Genomic DNA, 26,303 nt, shown 5'->3' with positions numbered 1-26,303 from the left:
ACTGGTAGGAGGGGCGGAGGCAGACAGGCTGGTCCCACACCTACACGTGGCGGATAAAAATCAGGAGGACACCTCGGCTGGGAAGGTCCTCCCTGGGGACTAAGGGGTCCCCATCCCACACCAGACGCCCTGCTCAGGGTTCCAGTGCCAGGAAGAGAATCCCCATAACTTCTGGCTGGAAAAACCGGCGGGAACTGAGGCTCAGGGAAGCTGAGGCGGCTGGAGCCCCAGGCAGCTCCTTAAAGGGCCCGCGCACGGACTTATCAGACTCTCTCCCTCTAAGCTTGGAGGGGAGGCAGCTCGAGGGGCACCAGAGACATACAGGGAAGAACTGAGCTGTTTGGCACTGGAGCGAGGGCTGGAGAGGGGGCTTTTTCCGGCACAAATGTTCTGTCAGAGGCCTTTGTTCCTTTGGTGAGCCCTTCCCTGGGACAGCAGACAGCCACCATATCTGGGACTCCAGCAACCTGGCTCACACTGGTAGCCCCGCCTTGGTGATTCCCTGAGGCCCTGCCCCACCCAACTTTCAGGCCCACCCAAGCTGTTGCCAGTTGCTTAACCATAGGATTAGCCTGCCTTGGATCCTGCTTTAGGTTTTCCTAAATTCTTTCAAACAAGTAGCATCTGGTCTCAGCTAGCCCTGTACCTCTCGATAAGTAATACATAGAAACAAACACAGGGAGGCAGCCAAAATGAGGAGACAAAGAAACAGGTCCCAAATGAAAGAACAGAACAAAAACCCAAGAAAAGAACTAAGCGAAATGGAGAAAAGCAACCTAACAGATGCTAAGTTCAAAATAATGCTTATAAGGATGCTTAATGAACTTAGTGAGGGCCTCAAGAGCATAAAAAAGGACCAGTCAGAAATGATGGATGCACAGTCATAAATGAAGGAGGCACTAACTGAAATAAAGAATACTTTACACAGATTCAATAGTAGAGTACATAAATCCAAGAAGCAAACCATCGATTTGGAATGTAAGGAAGCAAAAAATACCCAATCAGAACAGCAAAAAGAAAAAAGAATACAAAAAAATGAGGATAGTGTAAGGAGCCTCCGGGACAACTTCAAACGTGCCAACATTCACTTCATGGGGGTGCCAGAAGGAAGAGAGAACAAGAAATCGAAAACCTGTTTGAAACAATAATGGCAGAAAACTTCCCTAATTTGGTGAAGGAAACAGACATACAAGTCCAGGAAGCACAGAGAGTCCCAAACAAGATGAACCCCAAGAGGCCCACACCAAGACACATCATCATCAAAATGCAAAAGGTTCAAGACAAAGAGAGAATCTTAAAAGCAGCAAGAGAAAAGCAGTTAGTTACCTACAAGGGAGTTCCCATAAGGCTGTCAGCTGATTTCTCAAAAGAAACTTTGCAGGCCAGAAGGGAGTGGCAAGAGAGTGATGAATAGCAAGAACCTACAACCAAGATTACTCTATCCTGCAAAGCTGTCATTTAGAATCGATGGCCATATAAAGACTTTCCTAGACAAGAAAAAGTTAAAGGAGTTCATCACCACCAAACCGTTATGATATGAAATGATGAAGGGTCTTTTTGAAGAAAAATATAAAATATATGAACAAACAAAATGGCAATGAATACATATCTATCAACAATGGAATCTACAAACAAAATGAACAGGCAGAACAGAAACATTCTCATAGATACAGAGAACATTTTGTTGGTTGCCAGATGGGAGGGGGTTGGGGGAATGGGTGAAAAAAGTGAAGGGATTAAGAAGTACAAATTCATTGCTAGACTGACAAACCTCAAAGGGAAAGGGGTTGGGGGATGGGAAGAAATAAACCAAAGAACTTATATGCATAACCAGTGGACACAGACAACAGTGTGGGAAAAGGCGGGACGGGAGCGGGAGTGGGAGGAGGGAGGCAATGGGGGGAAAATGAGGAACATCTGTAATACATTCAACAATAAAGATTAAAAAATAAAAGAAATTAAAAAAAAAAAGATCAGCAGTGTGCAGAGAAGTCCTACCATCAACCGAGCACAGCATCTGGAGAGCACAATTCTTTTTGTACTAATGTCCAAATCAGATGATATGCTAATTTTGAGGGTGAGAAGCAGAGAACACTTTCTCTTTGGAAGACAACACGCTTTGATGATTTAATTACTAAATCTTTATGAGCTCTGGCCTGTGTGTTCAGTGGTTAGAGTGTCAGCCTGCGCACCAAAAGGGTCATGGATTCGATTCACAGTCAAGGGCACATATCTGGGCTGCAGGTTCAATCCCAAGTCCCACCCTGTGGAAGGCAACCAATCAATTTCTTTCTTTCCCTCTCCCTCTCCCTCTCCCTCTCTCTCTTTCTCTCTTTCCCTCCCTCCCTCCTTCCCTCCATCTCTAAAGAATGAGTAGAAAAAGTATCCTTGGATTAGGATTAACAAAAAAATAAATAAATAAGTAAATAAATCTTTATGATATCTCTGTGAAAAGAGAAGGCAAATATGAATAGCCTCATTTTCTAAGGAAAGTGAAGACATGGAAAAACTAAGAAATGGGCCCTGGACAGATACTGACGACAGGAAGAAATTCTTTGTTTCCTGGCCTGGCATTTTGTATTAAATGAAGATAAGAAAGAGAAGAACAAGAAGTCTCAAGTAGCATGCCACATGGCTCTCAACCCATCCTGTTCGACCTTTTCATCTACAACTTGAATGAAGACATAGAAGGCATGTCTGGCAAATCCACTAATGAGAAAATGGGAAGGTCATCAAGGTTCCAGAAGGTCTCAACAGGCTGGAACAATCAAGCAAAACTCGCAAGATGAAACCAAGGGTGAGACACATAAAGTCCAGCACTTCATTTCAAAGACTCTCTTATACAAATAGAGAAGGGAAGAGTTTAAAAGCAGTTCACATGAAAAAAAGGCCTGGGGCAGATACTGCAAACTGTTGGCCCACAGATGTGTTTTGTTTGGCCTTTACAGTATTTGTACAAAACACAAAGCCAACATTTAAAAATTGGGAGAGTCACATAAAAATCGGATTTCTGGCTTCTCTTGAAAAACTGATAGACCTGGCAACTCCGGGTTTGCATTCAGACATGACAGCAACTGGGGAGAACTGAGCTGTGGTTGTCCCCTCTGACAGGACGCTCATCCCCAGTAAATGCATACGGACACACACTGGCCTGCTGAAGCCATTCCTAAGCTCCGCAAGAATCTGTTTGCAGCTCTTGACCTAGGAGTTCAGATAACTACCAGTTCAGCAGAAGCCAGTGGTGTGAGATGGCTGCCAAAATTTTTACCCAGCCTAAACAAATGGAAGAACAGTACCTAACTCAATGGCCCTTAGTTCTGAAGGGTCACAGACTCTTTAGTGAATCTAGAAACATCAACAAGTCTTCTCTCTGGAAATATGTCTATTATACAAAATTTTACAACTGATTTCACAGAGCTGACAGGCCCCCTGAACTCCCAGTTCCCAAGTTAACATGCCCAGTCTAGAAACTGTCCCACTGTATGTTCACACACTATGTCTCTTCCTGGCAGGAACCACATTTTAAGACGGATGCTGACAAATTGCAAGGCAACCAGGATAATAAAGGATCTGGAAAGCATATCATAAAGTTAAAGAAACTAAGAATGATTAGCCTAGAAAAAGGAACACTCAGGAACATAATATCCATTTAAAATTTTAGAAGCTGTAATGAGGAAACAGGATTAGATTGATATTAGTTAAGCTGGCAAAACTAAGATCAAAGAGAAGCTATAATGAGGTGTATTTTACTACTTCAGTTCTGTTCAATACAGAAGTTTCTTATAATTAAAGCTCTACAAAACTAGACTGGCCTGTCCTGCGGGATAACACGGCAGTGAGTTCGCCATCTCTGCAGGTCTCCAAGCAGAAGCAGGATAATGAAATGTCAGAGACATCATAGAAAGGATTCTTTAGCTGGGTGGAACAACGTACCATAATAACCTAGAGCTCCTTTCTTCCAAATCAAAGTTTCAGTGAGCAGAGCTGGAGATGGCAACACAGTAGTCCCCACTTATTTGCGGTTTCACTTTCCATGGTTTCGGTTACCTGTGGTCAACTGCAATCCGAAATTATTATATGGAAAATTCCAGAAATAAACAATTCATACATTTTACATTGGGTACCATTCTGAGCAGCATGATGAAATACCCGCACCTGCCTGGGACATGAATCATCCCTTTGCCAAGCACAGTCACGCTGCATATGCTACCCGCCCTTTCGTGATGGTGCGGCTGTCTTGGTTAACAGGTGGCATTGCAGTGCTTGTGCTCAGGTAACCCTTATTTACTTAACAATGACCCCAAGAGAAAAAGTAGTGATGCAGGCAATTCAGATATGCCAAAGAGAAGAGGTAAAGTGCTTCTTTTAAGTGAAAAGGTGTAAATTCAGCATTAATCTGCAGTTTCAGGCATACACTAGGGGTCTTGAAACGTATCCCCCACAGATAAGGGGGGACGACTGTAACTCTGTTCCTCTCCCAAACTAATTAGTCTTGTAATACTTACATTGTAGCCAAGCTCCACTGAAGAGATGGAAGCTCAGTGGCTGATCCTCTCTTGGTGATTCTCAGCTTACTGGGAACTGGTCAAGGTTTGGCTACTCTTGAAATTTCACATGCCAGCTTTTTCTTCTTCTAACCCACTCCACTATTCACCTCCCTTTCTACCTGCTTCCAAGTTGTCCACTTTAATTCTTGGGAAGCTGTATAATTTGTACTGCATATCAGATCAAGTACTTGTTGAATTGACTCATCCACAAAGTTTCAAACATGTGGGCATTTAATTAAAGCTTTGCCTGATGATTTCAACAGATAAAAATGGGGAGAATTCTGTGCTGTAATAACCCTGTACGAGCATCACAGTCTGGTTAGGAGAGGTCACAGACTAGACTAGTACAAGTCCACCCACGTGGGAAGTGGTCAGCCATCAGAGGCCTTCCAAAATGTGTAGCAGAGTGCTAACCAGGCAGCTGGCACTCAGAAAGTTCAAGAAACGAAAGAAACTAGCTGCCTCACTGTGTCTTCCATTTCCAAATTACTCCCTTCCCACAAATAATTTTTGAGTCTGAAACACTGCTTTTCAAACAGAATGTTTCTGCTAAAAATGTCTTTTTAAGACACCATAAATGTGAAGTGAATACTTTCCTCTTATTTACACATCTGTTCTGGCTGAACACAATCTAGAGGAAATTTATAAAAGGAAAACTTCCTTTTGTCCATATTACTGCTCTCCTCCTGAGCGCTCCTCAGAAGCTTAGGAAATAAGTTCTGAAAGCAAATGTTTCCTCTGTCCCTGCAAAGGGAAAAACCTGGGGCCTCTTGACCTATAAAATGCAATATTTTAGAACATCTGTAATTCTCCCAAGTCTGTGCCAGTCAAATAGAGTCTCCCTTCAGCAGACCACTGGCCAGCTGGGGCTGGACAGCAAGGCCTTCACCCCTAGGAGTGGACAAGGATAGAACTCAAAAGCTCCCTGGGGGGGGAGGGGGGGTCTCTACTTCAGCTTGCATTACAAACTGTTGGAAAAGACAGATGGAGGGGATGACAGGAAAAGCAATTATTTCTTCTGGGCTTCCTTTTTGTCTGGATTCTAAGGAGACGAGTACAAAATTCCATCACAGATTGAAATGCTATCTAAACATTCTTGAAAATGTGGTCTTGCTCTCTGAAATATGACCTGCTCTGCAGCAACCTGTAACCTATTAACATGTGAGGTGAGGAGGCCGACATTCCTGCAGGCTGTTTAACTCTGGGCCTGACTCTCCAACACTGCTAGCTTGTGACCACAGGTTAAAACATAACTAATAAAAGATATGTATCTACATAGCATGACCCAACACAATTGTCTTGCTGAATCATTTACTTTACTTTCACATTCTTGGAATTGTAAATACCTGAGACTCGCTTAGGTGTATTAAGGTTCCTAGTGAGCCATTCTAAATACAGGCTGAATCACAATAGACAGTAGCGCTATTATTTCAAATAGTCGTTAAGTTGGGACTAGTTATACACAAACCAAGTTCTAAACACCTGGAAAGAAACATACACAATGATCAAAGTGATGTTTTTATGGTAAAGAGCTTTTGTTTATTTACAATTAACAAATAATCTCACACAGACCAAATATTCCATGAGTTCTGAGAAAAATGAAGATGGAGATTCAGTTCTTGCCTCAAGGAGCTTATAAACTAGTCAAGGGGACAAGATGTGTTCACTAGCAAGTCAAAGGAGACCAGGAAAGCCAAATGAAAAGTACCAGCACAGGGCTGTGGGAGTCTTCAGGTGGAAAGAAAATATATTTAATTAACCAAGGGATACTGGGATCAATTTTCTCATCTGTAAAGAGAGAGGAGTGGACCAGATGAGTTCCAAGTCCCTTCTAGTCCTGAAATTCTGATTCCTTTGGCTTATCTAGTTAAGCTAAATCAAAAATTTCATGAAAGGAGTATTTGAACTGGGCCTTAGATGGGTTAGATTTTGAAATGAAGCTACTGAAAGAAAAAGAGAAGAGAGAGCATTTTCGGCAAAAGGAAGAGCATAATCATGGTCCAGAAGCACTAAGTCTTCAGTATGGATGAAGCACAGGAGACAAAATTGGAAAGGTAGACTGAGGTCTTGAATGCCAAGCAAAGGAACTTGGGTTTAATTTAGTGGACAGAGACCACTGAGGTTTCTGAAGACAGATGACATGGCCAGACATACAGCAGGACCTCATCTGTCAGAGAAGCAAAGTTTCACTGGAGAAACCTAAACAGATAAAACAAAGCAACAAGGACTAAAAATAATGCAAGGATTAGGAAACAGAAGCAGTTTTAAAGATCTATTATGTCTAGACACAAACAGTGATGGTGACAACAAGGAAGAAGGTAGAGTACTTACAAATAGACCAATGGAAGATGATTACTAGGAGGAAAAGAAAGTCATAAAACGTAAGAACAATAAAGAAATGGATAAAACTGAATATGTAAAAGAGATTCAACATATGTGAGCTACTAGCAGAGAAAACAAGAATATCAGATGAGAAAATTTCTACACAGGATTACACTACCCACCCACCTTCTAAAAATCTGGGCAGCATAATTAACATTTTAAGAAATCAGTTCTAGCCCTGGCCAGTTTGGCTCAGCGGTTAGAGCGTCCGCCTGCGGTCCGGAGAGACCCGGGTTCGGTTCCCGCTAAGGGCACGTACCTCGGTTGCAGTTTGTCCCCTGCCCTGGTTGGTCATGCGGGTGGCAGCCACTCGATGTGTCCCTTTCACATCAATGTTTCCCTCTCTCTCTCTTCCTCTCCTTCCCTCCCACTCTGTCTGTACAAAAAATGGAAAAATGTCCTCGGATGAGGATAAAAAAAAAAAAAAGAAATCAGTTCTACTGACTGACAGCTATCAGAGGGGAAAGGGTTGAAGGACTTGGTGAAATGGGTAAAGGGGCATCAATGGTGACAGATTTGACTTGGGGTGGTGAACACACAATACAATACACAGATGATGTATTATAGAATTGTACACTTAAAACCTATATAACTTTATTAATCAATGTCACCCCGATAAATTCAATAAACACTTTTTAAAAAAGCAATCAGCTGTACTAAAAAATGTCAAACAGGACAAACAGAATTGAAGCTATTATTACAAAGGTGCACACCCGACCTAACTGAATTAGTACTGGAAGGGGAGAACCAGACACTGCATGAGAGGAAGACTAGAAAAGGCGCATTCAGCATTTCTGTTAGATAGCAATTTCTGAAATACGATGCCTAAACAGAAAAATAAAATCCAAAGGAAAATGGTTAATAGATAACATCTGGCCCCTGAATCAATGAAGAATATATCCTCCTCATATACTTTTTCCCTTCATTCCCTTCCAACAGCCCTCCTTAGCTAGATCCAAAGGAAATGTAAAACTCTGAAATGAGTCTACCGTTACCTGTTTGCCAATAAAACCACGTATGAGAACTGTAGCTATGTCACATTACTATCTTTTTTTTTGCAATATATACATTTTATTTTCATCCTGAGATATGTGTGTGCGTATTTTTTTTTAGAGAGAGAGAGAGATAGAAGCATTGATGTGAGAGAACCATTGATTGGCTGCCTCCTGCATGCCCCCTACTGGGGATCGAGCCTGCAACCCAGGCATGTGCCCTGACCAGGAATCAAACTGGGACCTCTCAGTCCATGGGATGACATTCAATCCACTGAACCACATTAGCTGGGCCCATCTTGATTGTTTTACTGTATTATGTTAAAATACACATAAAATGTATTATCTTAACCATTTTTAATTGAATGTATTAAGTACATTCACTTCTTTTGTGCAGCCATCACCACCGTCCACCCTCATAATTCTTTACATCTTGCAAATCTGAAACTCAACACCCATTAAACAATAACTTTCCATTCTCCCCCAGCCCCTGGCAACTATCATTATACTTCTGTCTTTATGATTTTCACTACTCTAAATACTCCTTATAAGTGGAACCATATCGTATTTTTTTGTGACTAGACTATTTCATTTAGCATAATGTCTTCAGGTTCATCCATATTATAGTATGTGTCAGAATTTCTTTCCTTTTTAAGGCTGAATACATCCCACTGTACACATATACCACAGTTTGCTCATCCATTTATCTGTCAATGGACACTTGCTTCTACCTTTTACATATTGTGAATAATACCGCTGTAAACATGCTGTACAAATGTCTCTTCAAGACTCTGCTTTCAATTCTTTTCAGTGTATACCCAGAAGTGAAATTGCTGGATCATATGGTAATTCTATTTTTTAAATTTTTTGAGGAACCTCCATACTGTTTTACACACAGCTGTATCATTTTACATTCCACCAACAGTGCACAAGGGTGCCAATGTCTCCATATTCTCACTAACAGTTGTTTTCTGTTTTGTTTTGCTTTTACAGTAACCACCCCACTGGGTGTGAGGTTGTATCTCGTTGTAGCTTTGATTTGCATTTCCCTAATAATTAGTGGTGTCGAGCGTGTCTTTCATGTACTTAGTGACTGATCTATCTTCTTCATAGAAATGTCTCTTTAAGTCCTGTGTCCACTGTTAATTGAGCTGTTTGGTTGCTTTTGTTGCTGAATTTTAGGAGTTCTCAATGTATTCTGGATATTGATCCCTTATCAGATATATGATTTGCATATATTTTCTCTTATTCTGTAGGCTGCCTTTTTACTCTGTTGACAGTGTCTTTTGATGCACAGGTCACTGCTACCTTTTGTAGCAACAAAAGTAATACCAAAAGCCCAACAACTTAGCTGAGAGATAAAAGAAGCAACCATCTTTAGCCACAGTACACAAAACATAGGAGGGCACAAGAGACATCTGACACTAAGGATAAAGAGAAGGACATTTCAAGTTTCTCATTTTGGCTTGCATGCCCCAGCCTGGGTGAGCTGTGCTGACATGCCCCTGGCCCAAGGACACTGAGTGAAAGTTCATGGCTGGTCCGGGCAGCCTACCACTGTTATAGTGGAACAAGTCATGTACGTATCCTGCTGTGTATGGGACAGATCAATAAGAAAGTGCTCTGTAAGGAGGTGGTTCAACACTTGGTCATTGGGTTCTGAAGAAATTAGGGGAGTATAATTAATAGGGCAGAATAAGTTACTTACTTGCCGGCCATCTTGCCCCACATTTGTTTGACCTCTTACAACAGTTCGGATATTGTCATCCAGTCTCCTGGCAAAAGAATTAAAGGACACAAATCATGAAAATAATCTCTGTTCTAGGTTGACCAAAAGAATAAAAGGTAGTAATTTCTCCAGCAACTTGTGCGGATTGCACCCACTTGTCCAGAAAACCAAACAAATTTGAAAGATACAAGGAAGACTGAGGCCTTGGGCCCAGCTAGAGCAGCAACAGTAGTATCAGAAGCCAAGCCCAGCACAAACTGATGAGCTGTCTTTGTTTTTTTAAAACGGGATATTTGCACTTAATATCCAGAGCTGTCCAAAGGACCCATGTAACTTTTAGTATTTTTCATGTAGTCAACCAAAAATGAGAAAGTTGTTGAAACTTTATGGGAAGAAGTTAGAGAATTCAAATTACCCCACATACATTCCTTCCTCAGGAACTTCCTCCAGAACCTTAAAAGGGATAAGGAGCCAGGGTAATAGATGAAGTCAGTGTGTACCTGCTGGGCCCTGATTGTGCAACCTGTGTAGGAGACAGATCTGTCGCCTCCAGCTCCTCCTTCTCCTGTGGCTCAATGGGCCACTTAATGATGGCACCTCAACCAGAGAAATGTATTTTAGTCAATTCCATTTCTCATTTGAAGAATCCATTAAAGGTGTGGGGGCAGAAAGTGAAAAATAACTGGCTGACAAGTGATTTCTAGATCATCAGAGTATTTCCATTATCTGTGCAAACCCTGGACAACTTAGTGGTCTCCACTAGAACTGTTATAGCAAAAGTCCACCAAAACAATGAACAGGCTTCTTTGTACTTCCTAAGGCATCCAACTGAACAAAACATTAATAATAGAGATCTTCACCAAAAAATCCAAAGATTGTAAGAAAAAAAAAAATCTCCTGGATTAAAAATGAAGGCTTCTCCTCATCAAAACTTAATAAACAGCCTTGGCCCTGGCCGGTTTGTCTCAGCAGTTAGAGCATCAGCCTGCAGTCCAGAGTCTTGGGTTCAGTTCCCACTAAGGGCACATACCTCAGTTGCAGTTTGTCCCCGGCCCTGGTTGGGGTCGTGTGGGTGGCAACCAGTCGATGTGTCTCTCTCACACTGATGTTTCTCTCTCTTCCTCCCTCTCTCCCTCCCGCTCTATCTGAAGATAAATGCAAAAATGTCCTCAGGTGAGGATTAAAAAACAAAAAACAAAATCTATATTTAATGCCATAAACCATAATGGTAATAATTAACACTGAGTGTCTAACATGTGTCCAAACTGAAAATTCAGATGTGGACAAACCAGGAAAAGGCTATTGGGTAAGGACACTTGATGACCATCCTAGATAATCACATCCTAGGTTAATCACAATGTTTAATCTTAGGCCACCCCACCTATTTCAACCAACAGATCTGACCTCATTGATAGCTGGTATATTACCAAGGGATACACATATAAGTCCATAATCATATATAAGCCTTGGGAATACAAAAAAAAAAAAAGGCAAATCTACTAGGGGAATAAAGCCATTAAAAATACAGTAGAGCCCTGGCCAGTTTGGCTCAGCGGTTAGAGCATCGGCCCACGGACCAGAGAGTCCTGGGTTCGGTTCCTGCTAAGGGCACGTACCTTGGCTGCAGTTTGTCCACAGACCCGGTTGGGGTCGTGTGGGTGGCAACTGCTCAATGTGTGTCTCTCACATCAATGTTTCTCTCACTCTCTTCCTCCCTCTCTCCCTCCCACTCCATCTCAAGATAAATGCAAAAATGTCCTCAGGTGAGGATAAAAAAAATAACAGAAATGCCCTGGCCAGTTTGGTTCAGTGGTTGGAGCAGAGAGTCCCGGGTTCAATTCCGGCCAAGGGCATGTACCTTGGTTGTGGTTGGATCCCTGGTCCTGGTTGGGGTCATGCAGGAGGCAGCCAATCAATGTGTCTCTCTCACATTGATGTTTCTCTCTCTCCCCAACCTTCAATCCCACTCTATCTGAAAATTGATGGAAAAATATCCTCAGGTGAGGATTTAAAAATATATTTATATATATGTATATATATATATACACACACACATATATTGTATTAGAAATATATATTTTATTAGAAATATATATATATATTAGAAATGCTTTTGCCTCCTTTTACAATCAACTGTTTTGAATAGCCTGTTATAGTTTCCTTCCCTTTTGATAAATAAAGATTGATCAAAGAACTGAATTCTTTGCCACAAAATTCATATGAAAACCCAGATAAAAAGAATTATTTTTTTAAATTACCATCTGCAACAAACCTGAGACTTCAGCGTTCTCACAGACAAGTGTAATCTAGAGTGTGATTACCTAAATTAAGAGCATACTTTTCATTATTAATAATCATATAGTATTACTTACCTTATTTTCAGCCTAATCTTGTTCACAACTTCGTCTATGTTTGCCAGAGACTACAATAAAGAAGGAAAAGTGCCAGCTATTATTTCGCTTCCTGGAATTCCTCTTTTACAGGGAAATGATGAGCTATAATGGCTACTGATGACAACTCAGAAAATTTAACCATAGAGTACAATTCAATTTTTACTTAAAAAAAAAAAAATAGCCCAGCCAGTGTGGCTCAGCGATTGGGTGTCGACCCATGCTCCAAGAGGTCGCCGGTTTGATTCCTGGTCAGGGCACATGCCCAAGTTGTGGGCCAAATCCCCAGTGGGAGGCATGCAGGAGGCGGCCAATTGATATTCTCTCTCTCATCAATGTTTCTATCTCTCCTTCTCTTTCCTCTCTCTCAAAAATCAATAAAGAAAAAAAAAGTATAGTAGTAGTTAGCAACTACTGCAAAATCCAGCCTGGCATCTATATTTTGTAAATAAAGGCTTGGTTTTTTTTTTCTTTGTTGACTTAGAGGGAGAAGAAGGGAGAGAGAGAGAGAAATAGAAACATGAATGAGAGAGAACATTGATTGGCCGCCTCCTGCATCCCCCTCACTGGGGATTTGGCCCACAACCTGGGCATGTGCCTCTTGGTGCATGGGTTCACGTTCAACCACTGAACCACACTGGCCAGGCTGTAAATAAAGTTTTGTTGGAACACAGTCATGCTTATTCATTTACATATTATCTACAGCTGGCTGTGAGGTACAAAGGTAACTTGAGGAATTGCAACAGAGACTGAATGGTCCACAAATCCTAAAATATTTACTATCTATCCCTTTACAGAAAGTTTGCCTGACCCCTGGTATATAGAATCATAAAAAATTCATATCACAGCCCTGGCCGGTTTGGTTCAGTGATTGGAGCCTCGGCCTGCGGACCAGACAGTCCCGGGTACAGTTCCCGCTAGGGGCACATACCAAAAAATAAATAAATAAATAATTTTAAAAAATTCATATAACAAAGAAAGCAACAAAAAATGAATGAATATACACACAACATGGATAAATCTAACATGATGTTGTACACACACACACACACACATACACACATATACACACAGCTAGACAACAAGAACATATACTGTGGAATTCTATTTTTATAGTTCAAAAATGAGTGAAACTATTCTTTCATGTTAGAAGCTAAGGTAGTGGTTATTTTTGGGAGAGACAGTGACTGTGGAAGCAAGAGGGGGCCATATGAAGATGTTTTATTTCTTGATCTGAGTGGTGGTTACATGGCTGAATTCATTTTGTGAAAATTCATTAAGCTGTACACGTAAGATTTGTGTACTGTATGTTACACTTCAATCAGTCAATCAATCCATTTTTTTCTAAGTGTATAGGTTCACTGGAAAAAAGTTTGGAAGGATAAATACTAGTACTTATAATCTATACTAGTAGCTGGAATCTATGAAATCAGTTGTAATCTATGAAAAGAATTTAAAATTTTTCTTATCTGTGCCTGAATATATTCTTATTGCTCTATATTGACTATGCATTGCTATTGTAATTATAATAAAGTTATTTCTGTTCCTAAGATGACAATAAAAACAAATGGATTAGTTCCAACTTGCATGAGCAAAAAGTATGAGGAAATAGTGCCCCCTAATGGAATAGAGATGGTACAATTTTATAGCACCATTTTAATTCGTTTTAAAAATGTAATTTTGTAAGTCCTCTTTTTCTCTCTTGGGCCAACAGATATTTTATCTGAGAAAGAACTGGCGGCAATCCAGGAATTGTGCTTATAAATTGCTACGGGCAACCTGTGCTGGCAGGAGAAGACCAGACGCCCGACAGAAACAGGTCCGGTAAGGAAATCAGGTCACCAGTGTTTGCGATGTCAGATGGGGCCATTCACCTCTCGTCTAGTGTTCTGACAAAGCCAATGGTTCCTCAGAACATCAGAAATCCAAGAATAGACTGAGGTAAAGATAAATCTTAGGAAAGGGAAGCTATTTTAATTGAGTGATCCTTTGTCAAGTCAAAACTTGACTGAAGATAAATCACCACCGTAGTGACAGAACCTGAGTTGCCAGAGGACCTGGGTTTGGCAAATCTCTGCCATTAACAAACTTGCTGTACATCTACAGAGCAAGCTGTTTAACCTCTCCGAGTTTCTATTTCCTCATATGAAAACAGGCATAATAGTTTTTGCCTTGCCTGTCTCTGCTGGAACCCATTCCTTTTTAAAAAACATTTGGTACTTAAAAAAAAAACTATTATAAAAATGTTAACATTTGGAAAATTGGAGGTGAAGGGTAATCACGAATTCTTTGCATTATTCTTTTTTTTCCCCCCATCTTCAGATAGAGTGGGAGGGAGAGAGGGAGGAAGAGAGAGAGAGAGAAACATTGACGTGAGAGAGACACACATGGACTGGTTGCCACCCACAAGACCCCAACCAGGGCCGGGGACAAACTGCAACCAAGGTACGTGCCCTTAGCGGAAACCAAACCCAGGACTTTCTGGTCTGCGGGCTGACACTAACCACTGAGCCAAACCAGCCAGGGCATCTTTGCACTATTCTTGCATCTTTTCTTAAAAAAGTAGGAAATTATATCAAAATTAAAAATTGTAATTTTAAATTGGTAAAATGTGTACATGACCAAAAATTCAAATAGAAAAGGGCAGTCAGTTCAAAGTAAGGCTTCCTCTCCTCTGTCCTGTCCATCCACCTCCCAGTTCCCCTCCCCAGAAGCAATGGCTCTGGCCAGCTGCTTTTGCACATCCTCAGAGATGTCTATGTAATTGAAGCACATCTGTAACTTATACCCCCCTCTTTATGTACCTGTACCACGCTTTTTTCATGTAACGATACTTGAAGATCATTCCACATCAGCAGATATTGATTTTTTTTTTTTTTTTTTTTTTTTAATCCTCACCCGAGGATATTTTCCATTTTTTGTACAGATAGAGTGGGAGGGAGAGAGAGGAAGGGAGAGAGAGAAACATCGACGTGAAAGGGACACATCGAGTGGCTGCCACCCGCACGACCAACCAGGGCCAGGGACAAACTGCAACCGAAGTACGTGCCCTTAGCGGGAACCGAACCCGGGTCTCTCCGGACCGCAGGCCGACGCTCTAACCGCTGAGCCAAACTGGCCAGGGCAGCAGATATTGATTTTTGGTGGTGCAGTAACCACTACTTAAATTTAATACTCCCTAGACACGAAGGTCTTGCTTAAGCCATAACAATTTTTCTAAAAAGCATAATTCAAAATATATTATGCCTTCAGATGCTCAACTGCATTTTTAAAAAGTAAAAACCCGGGAAATGACCTAAATGGCCATCAATAGAAAACTTGGCTCGGCTGGTGTGGCTCAGCAGTGGAGCGTGGACCTGTGCACCAAGAGGTCGCCGGTTCACGATTCCCAGTCAGGGCACATGCCAGTGGGGGGCATGCAGGAGGTGGCCAGTCGATGTTCTCTCTCATCGATGTTTCTATCTCTCCCTCTCTCTTCCTCTCTCTCTCAAATCAATAAAGAAAAACAATTAAAAAAGAAAAAGAAAACAGCCCTGGCTGGTTTGCTCAGTGGTTAGAGCGTCAGCCTGCGGTCTGGAGAGACCCGGGTTCGGTTCCTGCTAGGGGCACGTACCTCGGTTGCAGTTTGTCCCCAGCCCTGGTTGGGTGGTGTGGGTGGCAACCACTCGATGTGTCCCTTTCACGTCAATGTTTCTCTCTCTCTCTCCCACTCTCTCTGAACAAAATATCGAAAAATGTCCTTGAGTGAGGATTAAAAAAAAAGAAAAAGAAATTAGGCCATGTATATATGATGGACTTCTCTGCTGCCACTAAAGACACTGGGAGGGGAGGCTCTGAAACAACAAACACTACTTGTGATAACATGCTAGCAAGGGGGTAACACTCAAAAATACCAAGTACCGCCCTGGCCGGTTTGGCTCAGCGGTTAGAGCGTCGGCCTGCGGTACAGAGAGACCCAGGTTCGGTTCCCGCTAAGGGCGCGTACCTCGGTTGCAGTTTGTCCCCGGCCCTGGTTGGTCGTGCGGGTGGCAGCCACTCGATGTGTCCCTTCACATCGATGTTTCTCTCTCTCTCTCTTCCTCTCTCTCCCTCCTGCTCTATCTGAACAAAAAATGGAAAAATGTCCTCGGGTGAGGATTAAAAAAAAAAAAAAATACCAAGTACCACATTTATACAGCTTTTAAAAAATTAGAAAAAATATCCTAAAATTGTAACGCTTGACTACATGTTAGGTGAACCCATGGGTGACCGCTTGCTCTTAATCTTCCAGATTTTCTACTGGGGAAGCAACAGGGAAAGGGTGCCCTGGCCGGTTTGGCTCAGCAGTAGAGCATCCGCCGCTGGTCCAAAGAGTTGTGAGTTTGATTCCAGTCGAGGACACATACCTCAGTTGCAGTTCGTCCCAGGCCCTGGTTGGTGTCATGCGGGAGGCAGCCAGTCAATGCGTCCCTCTCACATCAATGTTTCTCTCTCTCTCCCTTTCTCTCCCTCCTCCTCTATCTGAAGATAAACAGAAAAATATCCTCAGGTGAGGATTTAAAAAAAAAAAGGGGGGGGGGGTGCTAACATTTAATATGGATCTGTTATGTAATACTGTTCTAGACAGTTTATGAAAATTATTTCCCTTAATCTTCTCAACCATACTAGGCATGCTCTTTTCCTCTTCAGTGTAGAGAATGGGAAATCGGCTCTGAAAGGATAGATGCTTTGTCCAAGGTCACGGATGCTGGATTTGGTTGAGATTTGTCTGACTCCTGGGTCTCTGCTCTTTCATACTCTTCTATGCTACCTCTAGTACAATAGTTCTTGACCTAGTTTTTCTGCACCCCAACACACCTGAGGGATATGACACACTCCCTCCTACCAGCTTAGTGCCTCACGATGGCAGTGATTCTCACTGGGGTTGAGGCCTCTCCAGCAGTTGGGAAAACGCCCCATAGGAATCCAGATTGGCTACCCTGGGTGGAGGTGATACATCTCCTCTTTGAGAATCATACATCTAGTTCTGTTGTAATGTGGTTGTACAGTGTTAATTCCATCATTTAGAAATATTTTAATTATTGAAAAGTATTTCCTGACTCTAATGGCAATTCTTGCTGATTACAGAAAATACATAAAATCACTCTCATCCCCAGTAGAGTATAATCACCATTAGCATTTTTGTATATTGCCTTCTATTATTCCTTCTATGCAAATACTATATGGCTTTTTTTAAAAATTAAGCAAATTGGCATCTTATTTTTTTTTCTCTTAACAATACAGATACAGGGCTTTTGGGGGGGAATCCTTAAAAATTATGTATAAACAGCTCCATATAACTGCTTTTTCAAAGTTCTTAATTATATTAGTTTTTTAAAACTGAATTTCATTTAGTTTCCCTAAGCAAACCTCAAATGAAAACATGACAGATGGTTATCTTCTGTTTTCTACTAGGAGACTAGAAACCCAGCTCCTCTTCAGAACCACACAGGGAGCGCTGTTAAATACAGAAAACCGAGTTCCTCACACCTGGACCTGGTGAGTTGGAAACATCCAGGGATCCAGTCCAGTCCACACTCCTGCTCAGGCAACCACAGACATGCCGAAGTTGCCACTCAACAGAAACACATACACACCCTCCTCCTCAGAGTGACACTAAATCTATTCTTAATATACTGACATCTTCAAATATTTTAAACTCGGGGCTGGTCGGTGTGGTTCAGTGGATTGAGCATCTGTCCCATGGACTGAGAGGTCCTGATTCAATTCCCAGACAGGGCACAAGCCCAGGTTGTGGACTCGATCCACGGTGGGGGTGTGCAGGAGGAAGCCGATGTTTCACTCTCACATCAATCTTTCTATCTCTATCCCTTCCTCTCTCTCTAAAATATCAAAAACATTTAAAAAAATAAAATAAATATTCTAAACTCATAATTCATCGACTGTTGGTCTATGAGGTATATAAATGGGTTTTGCCCAAAATATAGCAATAGCTACAAGAAATTATAAATCATGCCACTACTTTCTGTTACCTTTCCTTAACGTCCGCGGAAATCTGAGTTGGGAGATGGACTGCTAAGTGTAAATCTGGGATTGCAGAAATAAAGGTAACCGCAGGTCATAAATTTTCTGAGCCACTTAAGAAACTTCACTACACATTACCATAGGGGCATCATAAGACAAGACATAACTGAATCTGTGGAACAACAAATATCTTGTGCTACCTTCAGGAGTTTAAAAACAAATACACACAAAAACATCAGTAAGATGTGAAAACCTAGTGGTTTCCCATATAATTTTCAAATCTAACACTTTTGTTTTGGTGGGTCAGTTTTCCCATATAATTTTCAAATCTAACACTTTTGTTTTGGTGGGTCAGTAACCTTGATAGAGTAGGGTAACTGAAATATTTTCATGGTTAAAACGATCTTTGATCAGTTGTTCCCAAATTTCCACGTCTAGTTAGTTCCCAGAATTCTTTTTTCATAGAAAATGATAAGCTCTTGCCCTGGCCAGTTTGGCTCAGCAGTTAAAGCGTCGGCCGTGGACCAGAGAGTCCCGGGTTCAGTTCCTGCTAGGGGCATGTACCTCGGTTGCAATTTGTCCCCGCCCAGTTGGGACCGTGTGGGTGGCAACCACCTGATGTGTCTCTCTCACACCGATGTTTCTCTCTCTCTTTGCCATCCCCCCCCACCCCCCGCTCTATCTGAAGATGAATGCAAAAATGTCCTCGGGTGAGGATAAAAAAAAAAAAGAAAGAAAATGATAAGCTCTTCATCATCCTGTCCACCAGAAGGTTTGATTCCTGGTCAGAGCACATGCCCAGGTTTCAGGTTCAATCTCTGGTCAGGGCGCTATTGGGAAGTGGCTGATCAATGTTTCTGTCTCACATGGATATCTCTCCCTCTCTCTCTTTCTCTCTCTCACTAAAAAAAAAACAAACAAACCAAAACAAACATACAAACAATGGAAACATGTTCTCAGTGAGGATTAATAAAAAACTTTAATAAATGTCTTTTATCATTTTAAAACAAACAAAGAAAATGATGAGCTCAAAAGGCTATCTGTGAAATCTCAAAAAGGACAATCACATAGTAGGATGCCATATTTTCCAACTTTATTTTAAAAATTAACAAGTCCATCAGAAAAAGTTGAGGATTCATGCCAAGATAGTAACAATTACAGGGATTACAAACTCCAGATTCAAATACTGTTTATCTACATATTTCCACCGGGATGGCCCAAATATATTCAAAACTGTGCACGCCTTTACACCCTACTCTTAGTCTACTTACCATTGAAACCTGTTTTTCCTTCTTACTCCAAATATAGGGTAAAGGTGCCAACACCCACTTAGTCTGCCAGGCTAGAAATCAGAGTTCAACATCCTTCATTTGGCCTGCAATGCACAGCTTAAATGTCACTTCCCCATGGAAGCCTTTTTGGGTCCCTCAGAAATGGGCTCTGCTCTCACATACTGGGCATATTTCCCTCATAGCAAAGCTGCCACATGTAAGCTGAGCATTCTCCACCTCTCTGCGCCTCATTATGCACATCATGAAACAAGTACATAAGCAAAGTGCAAATTTACCACCGTTAAGTGTTTAGAATGGTGTCTGGTGTATAGTCAACAACCAATAAATGTAAACTATTATTATAGTTGTACCAGAAGTGAGAACTCTTTTAACAGCAGGTAACAAATGATTAATAGTTATACAAACAAGTCACTGTAAAGTCATAATTTACTTATAATCTGCTAATGGTGTAATTATTATCTATTAAGGTAGACTGGGAGCTCTGTATAGGAAAAGAGTGTATTTGCCTTGCTCATTCCTCTAGCCACACATTACTTTTTTTTTTTTTTTTTTTTTTGGTACTTGCCCCTAGCAGGAACCGAACCCAGGATTTGCTGGTCCGCAGGCCAATGCTCCAACCGCTGAGCCAAACCGGCCAGGGCTAGCCGCACATTTCTTACCGAGGTAGGCAGAGGAGGTGTTTTTGTTGAATCAGTGAGTGAATTTTAGGTTCTATATCCCTTCAACCACCAAATTCTGTGTCTTCTGCCTCCTCAATAGCTCTCTGATCTTGTTCTCTGCATCCCACTCTAAGTGATCTGTAGCTCTCATCATCCCTCCTAAGTGATCTATCACAGCAGTCTACTCCTGGTCTTCCTGCCGCCAGTTCACCCTCCACATTCTATCTCCACAAAAGATAGAGTTTCTTTTTAAAATCCTCACGCGGGGATATGTTTTTATTGATTTATTTTTAAAGAGAGAGAGAGGGAGAAACATCGATTGGCTGTATGAGAAACATACACACCCCAACGGGAGATCAGCCCATAACCTGATTATGTACCCTGACCAGAAATCAAACCTGTGGCATTTGGGTGTACAGGATGAGGCTCCAAACAACGGAGCCACATCAGCCAGGGCCAGATGAAATTTTTTAAATGTGAATCTGATTCAGTCATTACTTTATTAAGAGTCCTTCAGTGAATACTCACTACCTAGAGTAGCAGTCTCCATAGAAGTGTGTATGTGTATTCCCACAGGGCTTGTAATAATACCCATTAGGGTGTGAGAAGAAAATATTAGAATCTCTATTTTTATTTTTTATTTCTATAACAAACACTACTAAAACCTAATTTATTTAAGATTGGTGCTAGAGCCCTGGCCGGTTTGGTTCAGCGGTTGGAGCGTCAGCCTGCAGTACAGAGAGACCCGGGTTCGGTTCCCGCTAAGGGCACATACCTCGGTTGCAGTTTGTCCCCGGCCCTGGTTGGTCCTGCGGGTGGCAGCCACTCGATGTGTCCCTTCACATCGATGTTTCTCTCTCTCTCTTCCTCTCTCTCCCTCCCGCTCTATCTGAATAAAAAATGGAAAAATGTCCTTGGGTGAGGATAAAAAAAAAAAAAGATTGGTGCTAGGAAATGTATATTATATTTGGGGGGGTATAGGCTTAAAATTTATCCCAGCGAAAATCAGTTATGTGGAAAGTATTTAAGGGTACAATTTCTAATATGCTCACTATACAAAGAATTCCAGTCTAACACAACAATAGTATTTGATACTAGCTAATCACCGCCCCAAACTGGTTACAGTGAAGTTTGTTCAAATTTAACACTCCTTGTTTATCAAGGACCCTTCAATTATATAGTATAACACACCAATCAAAACACACAGGAAGAACCGGAAGCCACTGAAATGAAGGAACCTCCATACATACTTGCTCCGTGGGGAACAGGGTATTGATATACTCCACAGCATTGAAATCGGCTCGATCTAGAGGATCCTGGCTTGGAAATACCTACGTAAAGATAGGGGATTAGAAATAACTGTCATCTTTCTGTCTTTTTCTATGTATTATTTCTTTCCTCCTTACTGGTAAATTCTTTAAAGACAAAAAACAAATTTTTTCATTTTATAAGGCGTCACACACAACAGATGCTCAATAAAATATCTGTTAAAGTAAATCTTTAATTTTCACCGACATCTATAATTTTAACATCGTAGATCTTGTTGCAATGAACAGAATCCACAACAGTGAAAAGTTCCACAGAGCTCAACAAAATCCCAACAATAAGGAAAAATAAGTGGGCATTGCACAAATCAGATTAAACCAGCTGATGACATGGTTGTATTAAGGAAGTCTTGGTAAGAAGCTTATGCACAACATCTCAGCAATAGAATTCACTATGCATTGAAGCAATGTTTATGTTTTAGACAGTGTCAGGAAATGAAGAGCTGGCAATCAGGAACTGTGTATCTCTAACAGAAAAAGAAGAATGCTGCCTTCTGAGAAACAGTTAACTCCCTTCAAAAGTTACAACCTGAATAAGGTGGATTATAAAAGTAGTCAGGTAATTCCATGGGTAGTAAATTTCACCAGCTCAATACAGTTATTCTAGTTAGCAAATTCTTTTGTGATGTCTGCTTATTAGGGAAACCTGTGCTAGAACTCGTTATTATTATTATTATTATTATTATTATTACTATTTTGAATCCTCACCCGAGGATACTTTTCCATTTATCTTCAGATAGAGTGGAGGGGGAGGAGAGAGAGAGAGAAACATCCATGTGAGAGAGGCACATCGATGGTTGCCTCCTGAATGACCCCAACCAGGGCCAGGGACAGAACTGCAACCAAAGTACGTGTCCTTGATTGGAATGGAACCTGCGACTCTTTGGTCCGTGGTCTGACACTCCGATTGCTGAGCCAAATCGGCCAGGGCAGAACTCAATATTATTAACAGTAAAAATGTGCTCTTTTAAAATCCTTGTCAACAGCCCTGGTCGGTTTGGCTCAGCAGTTAGAGCATTGGCCCTAGGACCAATAAATCTTGGGTTTGATTCCAGTCAAGGGCACGTACCTCGGTTGGGGTTCGTCCCTGGCCCTAGTTGGGGTCATATAGGAGGCAACCAGTTGGTATGTCTTTCTCACATCTCTCTCTCTCTCGTTCTCTCTCTCTCTCTCTCTCTCTCTCCATGTCTTCCTCCCTCCCACTCTATCTGAAGATAAAATAGAAAAATATCCTTGGGTGAAGATTACAAAAATAAACAAAATTAAATTCTTGTCAAATAATAACTGACTATATGATTTGTTTCTTCTATTAGAGCCTATTAGGTTCAAAGGGCATATGAAATGTATGTCATTTTCTTGGCCAAATGGAGGTGGTTGGGGAGCAGTGTGGCCTGAACACCAAAACCTTTGCCCAACAGGCTGGCATCCTCAAGGTGAGCCAAGTGAACTTTATATGGGTAATTCAACCACTCCTAGAAAAACACACATCCAAAAATCTATAAATGGGACAATACAGGTAAGTGACTTAGTACACATAGTAAGTGTTAATGTTCAATAAATATTAACTATTAGTATATTATTGTACAAATAACATTAACTAACAGTAATATTTTACTTTAAATGGGCAAAACCCCCTTTTCTTAAATATCCCTGTCAATTATTTTAAGAGATCTTCCCCCTTTATCAGGAGCAATACCCTACAAGGGTCCAAATCAGCGATTTCAACCTTTTTCATCTCATGGCACACACAAACTAATCACTAAAATTCTGCAGCACAACAAAAAATATTATATTTTTTGCCTATCTGACAAAAAATAGATGTATAATTTTTATTCTTTTACACCGGATGGCTATTGCTGTGTTGGCTGTTGTCATTTTTTTATTTGACAATCTAAGGGAAAAGAGGTCAGTGACTCTGACTATAAATAGTCAGGTATTGCATGTTTTAAATATTCTTGGGCACCAGTTAAAAATCGCTGGTCTAAATCACTATTTTTAATAGCATTACTCTTCTTAAAAACCTCAATAAACATGAAAAGAGAATTCAATCAACTACAGAGCCCCTTCGGGAAAGGGAGGCCTCCTGGGACTATTCTTCAACCTGACCCAAACCAATCAACTGCAGGATTCTCAACCATTTAAGTATGGTAAAGGGGTCCTTTTCCAACTTTTCCCCCTCTCTCCGCGATCCTCTTCGGAAATAAAAAAGTTTCGCCCTCCCCTCAAGTCGGAGTCACTCACAAGAGGCTAAATTCAGTCTCGGGAGCAGCGGCACACCGGCCTGGTAAATGAATGAACGGCTCCACAACCCCCAAATCTGAGGTAGCTACCCATGAGGTCCCACCTTCCAGGTTCATCCTTTCGGGAAGCACACTTTGCCCAAACGCACCAGGGTACCCCACCTTCCAGACCATCAAGGCCTAGAGAGGGCTCTCTCCCTTCCCTAGAATCAGAAACCCCTTTCCACCACCACCTCCCCCTAAACCGTTCCTTCCCCTTCAGTGCCTCGCTCCCACCTCTCTGTCCAAAGCCCGCTCTTCCCGGTGCCACCCCAGGTGCCACGCCAGGTCCCACCCCCAGAGCTGCCGAGTCCTCCGCACTCTCCTCCCTCAGGGGGCGGAACGCTCACCTGCTCGATGGCGAGCTGCACGTCGGGCGTGAGCTGCAGCACGGCTTCCAGCTCCTCCACGAACTCCAGGTCCTCTTCCTCCATCATCCCGCCGCCCTGCTCGCTCCGACGAGCTCCCCCACCCCGAGCCGGACCTCCTGCTGTCACCCACGCCGCAGAACTGCAAACCTCCCCGTGCAGCGCTCAAGCAAGCTGTGGCTCTGTCAGCTAGCCGGGAACTTCCGGGAAGCCAGGCACTTCCGGGGTCCGGGGCGCTCTAGGATAGCGGAGGACTGACCTCTGGTTGCCGGGAGGAGACATTGCTGTCACGTCCCGGGAATCTTGCGGGAACGTCCTATAGTCCGGCGTCCCCTACCTGACCTCTCAGCTCTCCTTAACATGGTGGGGGCCCTCGTCACCCCACCGAAGGGCCCTGACATTGTGAAGGGCCTGGCCTCCCCTGCAGGACCCCCAGGGAGGGTGAGCCCAGCACCGTGGGACCGACCGACAGCAACCCCCACGGGCCTCGAAGCCGGCGATCCTTCAGCTCCCAGGGCCCCCTTGGTCAGTGGCAGTAGGTGTCCCCCTATCGTCCGGGAAGAAATGACCCCAGCTGGTAAGTGGCGATGTTGCCAAAGACAATATGTAGGATGGGACAGCGTCCACTTTCGGAGTTAAGTTCCCCGTGTGTCAAGCCTCTAGGCAGAGATTTCTGGGGGGTATCTGCAGCTTCCTCCTTGGGGTGGTGGTAGGGGGAGATCCAGCGTAGTCGCCCTGAGACTGAGACTGAATAACTGGAGTCCAAGTCCCAGCCCACCACTGATAAGCTGTGTGATCTTGAACAAATTACTCCATCTGCTTATGCTGCAAGAACTGTGGCTAGGGTTAAATAGAAAAAACACTGTGAAAATTTAAGCTAGTAATACAGGTAATCTAGGGTGTCTATTTCTTATGCACCACAGAAGAAAAAAGGTCAGATCACCCTGTGGAACCACTTTCTCCCCAGATACTGAAAACAAAAGAGAATTGCAACCAAAGAAAGAGTTGCTTTACCAGTTAAACTTGTGAAATTCCACAATGGAAGATTCCCTGGCCCCTCTGAGCTTTTTTTAAAAATATGTTTTCTGTATTGATTTTTAGAGAGAAGAAGGGAGAGGGAGAGATAGACAGAAACATCCATGAGAGAGAACATCAATTGGCTGTCTCCTGCATGACCCCCCTGGGGATCGGGCCCACAACCTGGGCATGTGTTCCAACCAGAATGGAACCAGCGACCTCTTGGTACATGGGTAGATGCTCAGCCATTGAGCCACACCGGCCAGGCCCCTCTGAGCTTTATTTAAATTTTCATTTTATCAAAGTTGTAGTAAAGGAAAGATGGAAGCAACATAATTTATAACAATAAAGGCTTAATATATTAATCAGCTGTACAATAGAATATTATTGATTCATAAAATCATAGTTTTTAAAATTATTTAATGACATGGAAAAATGTCCATAAAATATATCAAAGCAAAAAATATATTTCAGAAAGCAAAAATGTACAGCATGGTCCCAGTTTATATGTGTGCATATTTTGTACCTATAAAAACAATAGCAAAGAGATAGTACTTCTCTGCAGGTGATGGAATGTACAGTCTTTGTACATTTTCCCAAAATGTCTACAGTGAGCTTAAAGTACTTTTATAATTAGGAATATAAATGCCCTTTTAAAAAAAGAAAGGAAAAAAAGAAAAAGGTAATATCCACCTGTCTTGGATTTTTTTTACCTTAAGAAATGATTTACATACATACAGTACAGTTCACCCATGTATTTTATAATGATGTGAGTTTTGATAGCTGTTTATAATCATGTAACCACCATTACAATCAAATCCTAGGACAGTTCCATCTTCTACACCACCCGCAAATTCCCTCATGCCTCACCCCACCCCGTGGCAACCACTGACCTGAATTCTGTTGCTATAGTTTGACTTTTCCAGAACGTCATATAAATGGAACATATGTCACCTTTTGAGTCTGGCTTCTTTCACTTAATATAATGCATTTGCATTTCATCATATTGTTGCGTGTATCAGCAGTTCACTTCTTCTTGCTGAGTGGTATTCCACTGTATGGATATGCCACAACTGGCTTACCTCTTTCCTGGTTGAAGGATATTAGGGTTGTTTCCAGTTTTGAGTGATGATGAATAAAGCTGCAATAAACATTCATGTGCAGGTTTTTGTGTACATAAGTTTTTATTTCACTTGGGTAAATACCTAGAAGTGGGATTGCTAGGTTGTATGGTAAGTGTGTGTGACTATAAGAAACTGGTCAATGTTTTCTGATGTAGCTATATTATTTTTTGCATTGTTACCAGCAATGCATGAGAGT

At 41.9% G+C, this 26,303-nt stretch overlaps 1 protein-coding gene across 1 annotated transcript in view; it reads right to left on the bottom strand.

Annotated features, from left to right (window-relative positions):
* The window catches only part of VPS53 (VPS53 subunit of GARP complex), a 160,850-nt gene extending 136,702 nt beyond the window's left edge, over nucleotides 1-24,148 (bottom strand). The window contains exons 1-4 of the mRNA XM_036268118.1: nucleotides 23,949-24,148; nucleotides 21,245-21,325; nucleotides 12,023-12,072; nucleotides 9,630-9,696 (exon numbers count right to left, since the gene is read on the bottom strand). Coding sequence (XP_036124011.1) covers nucleotides 9,630-9,696; nucleotides 12,023-12,072; nucleotides 21,245-21,325; nucleotides 23,949-24,035 — 285 coding nt within the window. The 5' untranslated portion in view covers nucleotides 24,036-24,148. The remainder of the gene's footprint in view (nucleotides 1-9,629; nucleotides 9,697-12,022; nucleotides 12,073-21,244; nucleotides 21,326-23,948) is intronic.
* Between the last annotated feature and the right edge of the window lie 2,155 nt (nucleotides 24,149-26,303).

Source organism: Molossus molossus, unplaced genomic scaffold (assembly GCF_014108415.1).
Source record: "Molossus molossus isolate mMolMol1 unplaced genomic scaffold, mMolMol1.p scaffold_m16_p_19, whole genome shotgun sequence".
Taxonomy (NCBI): Eukaryota; Metazoa; Chordata; class Mammalia; order Chiroptera; family Molossidae; genus Molossus; species Molossus molossus.
Note: the sequence above shows the minus strand (reverse complement) of the source record. Positions and strands in the feature narration are given on the sequence as shown.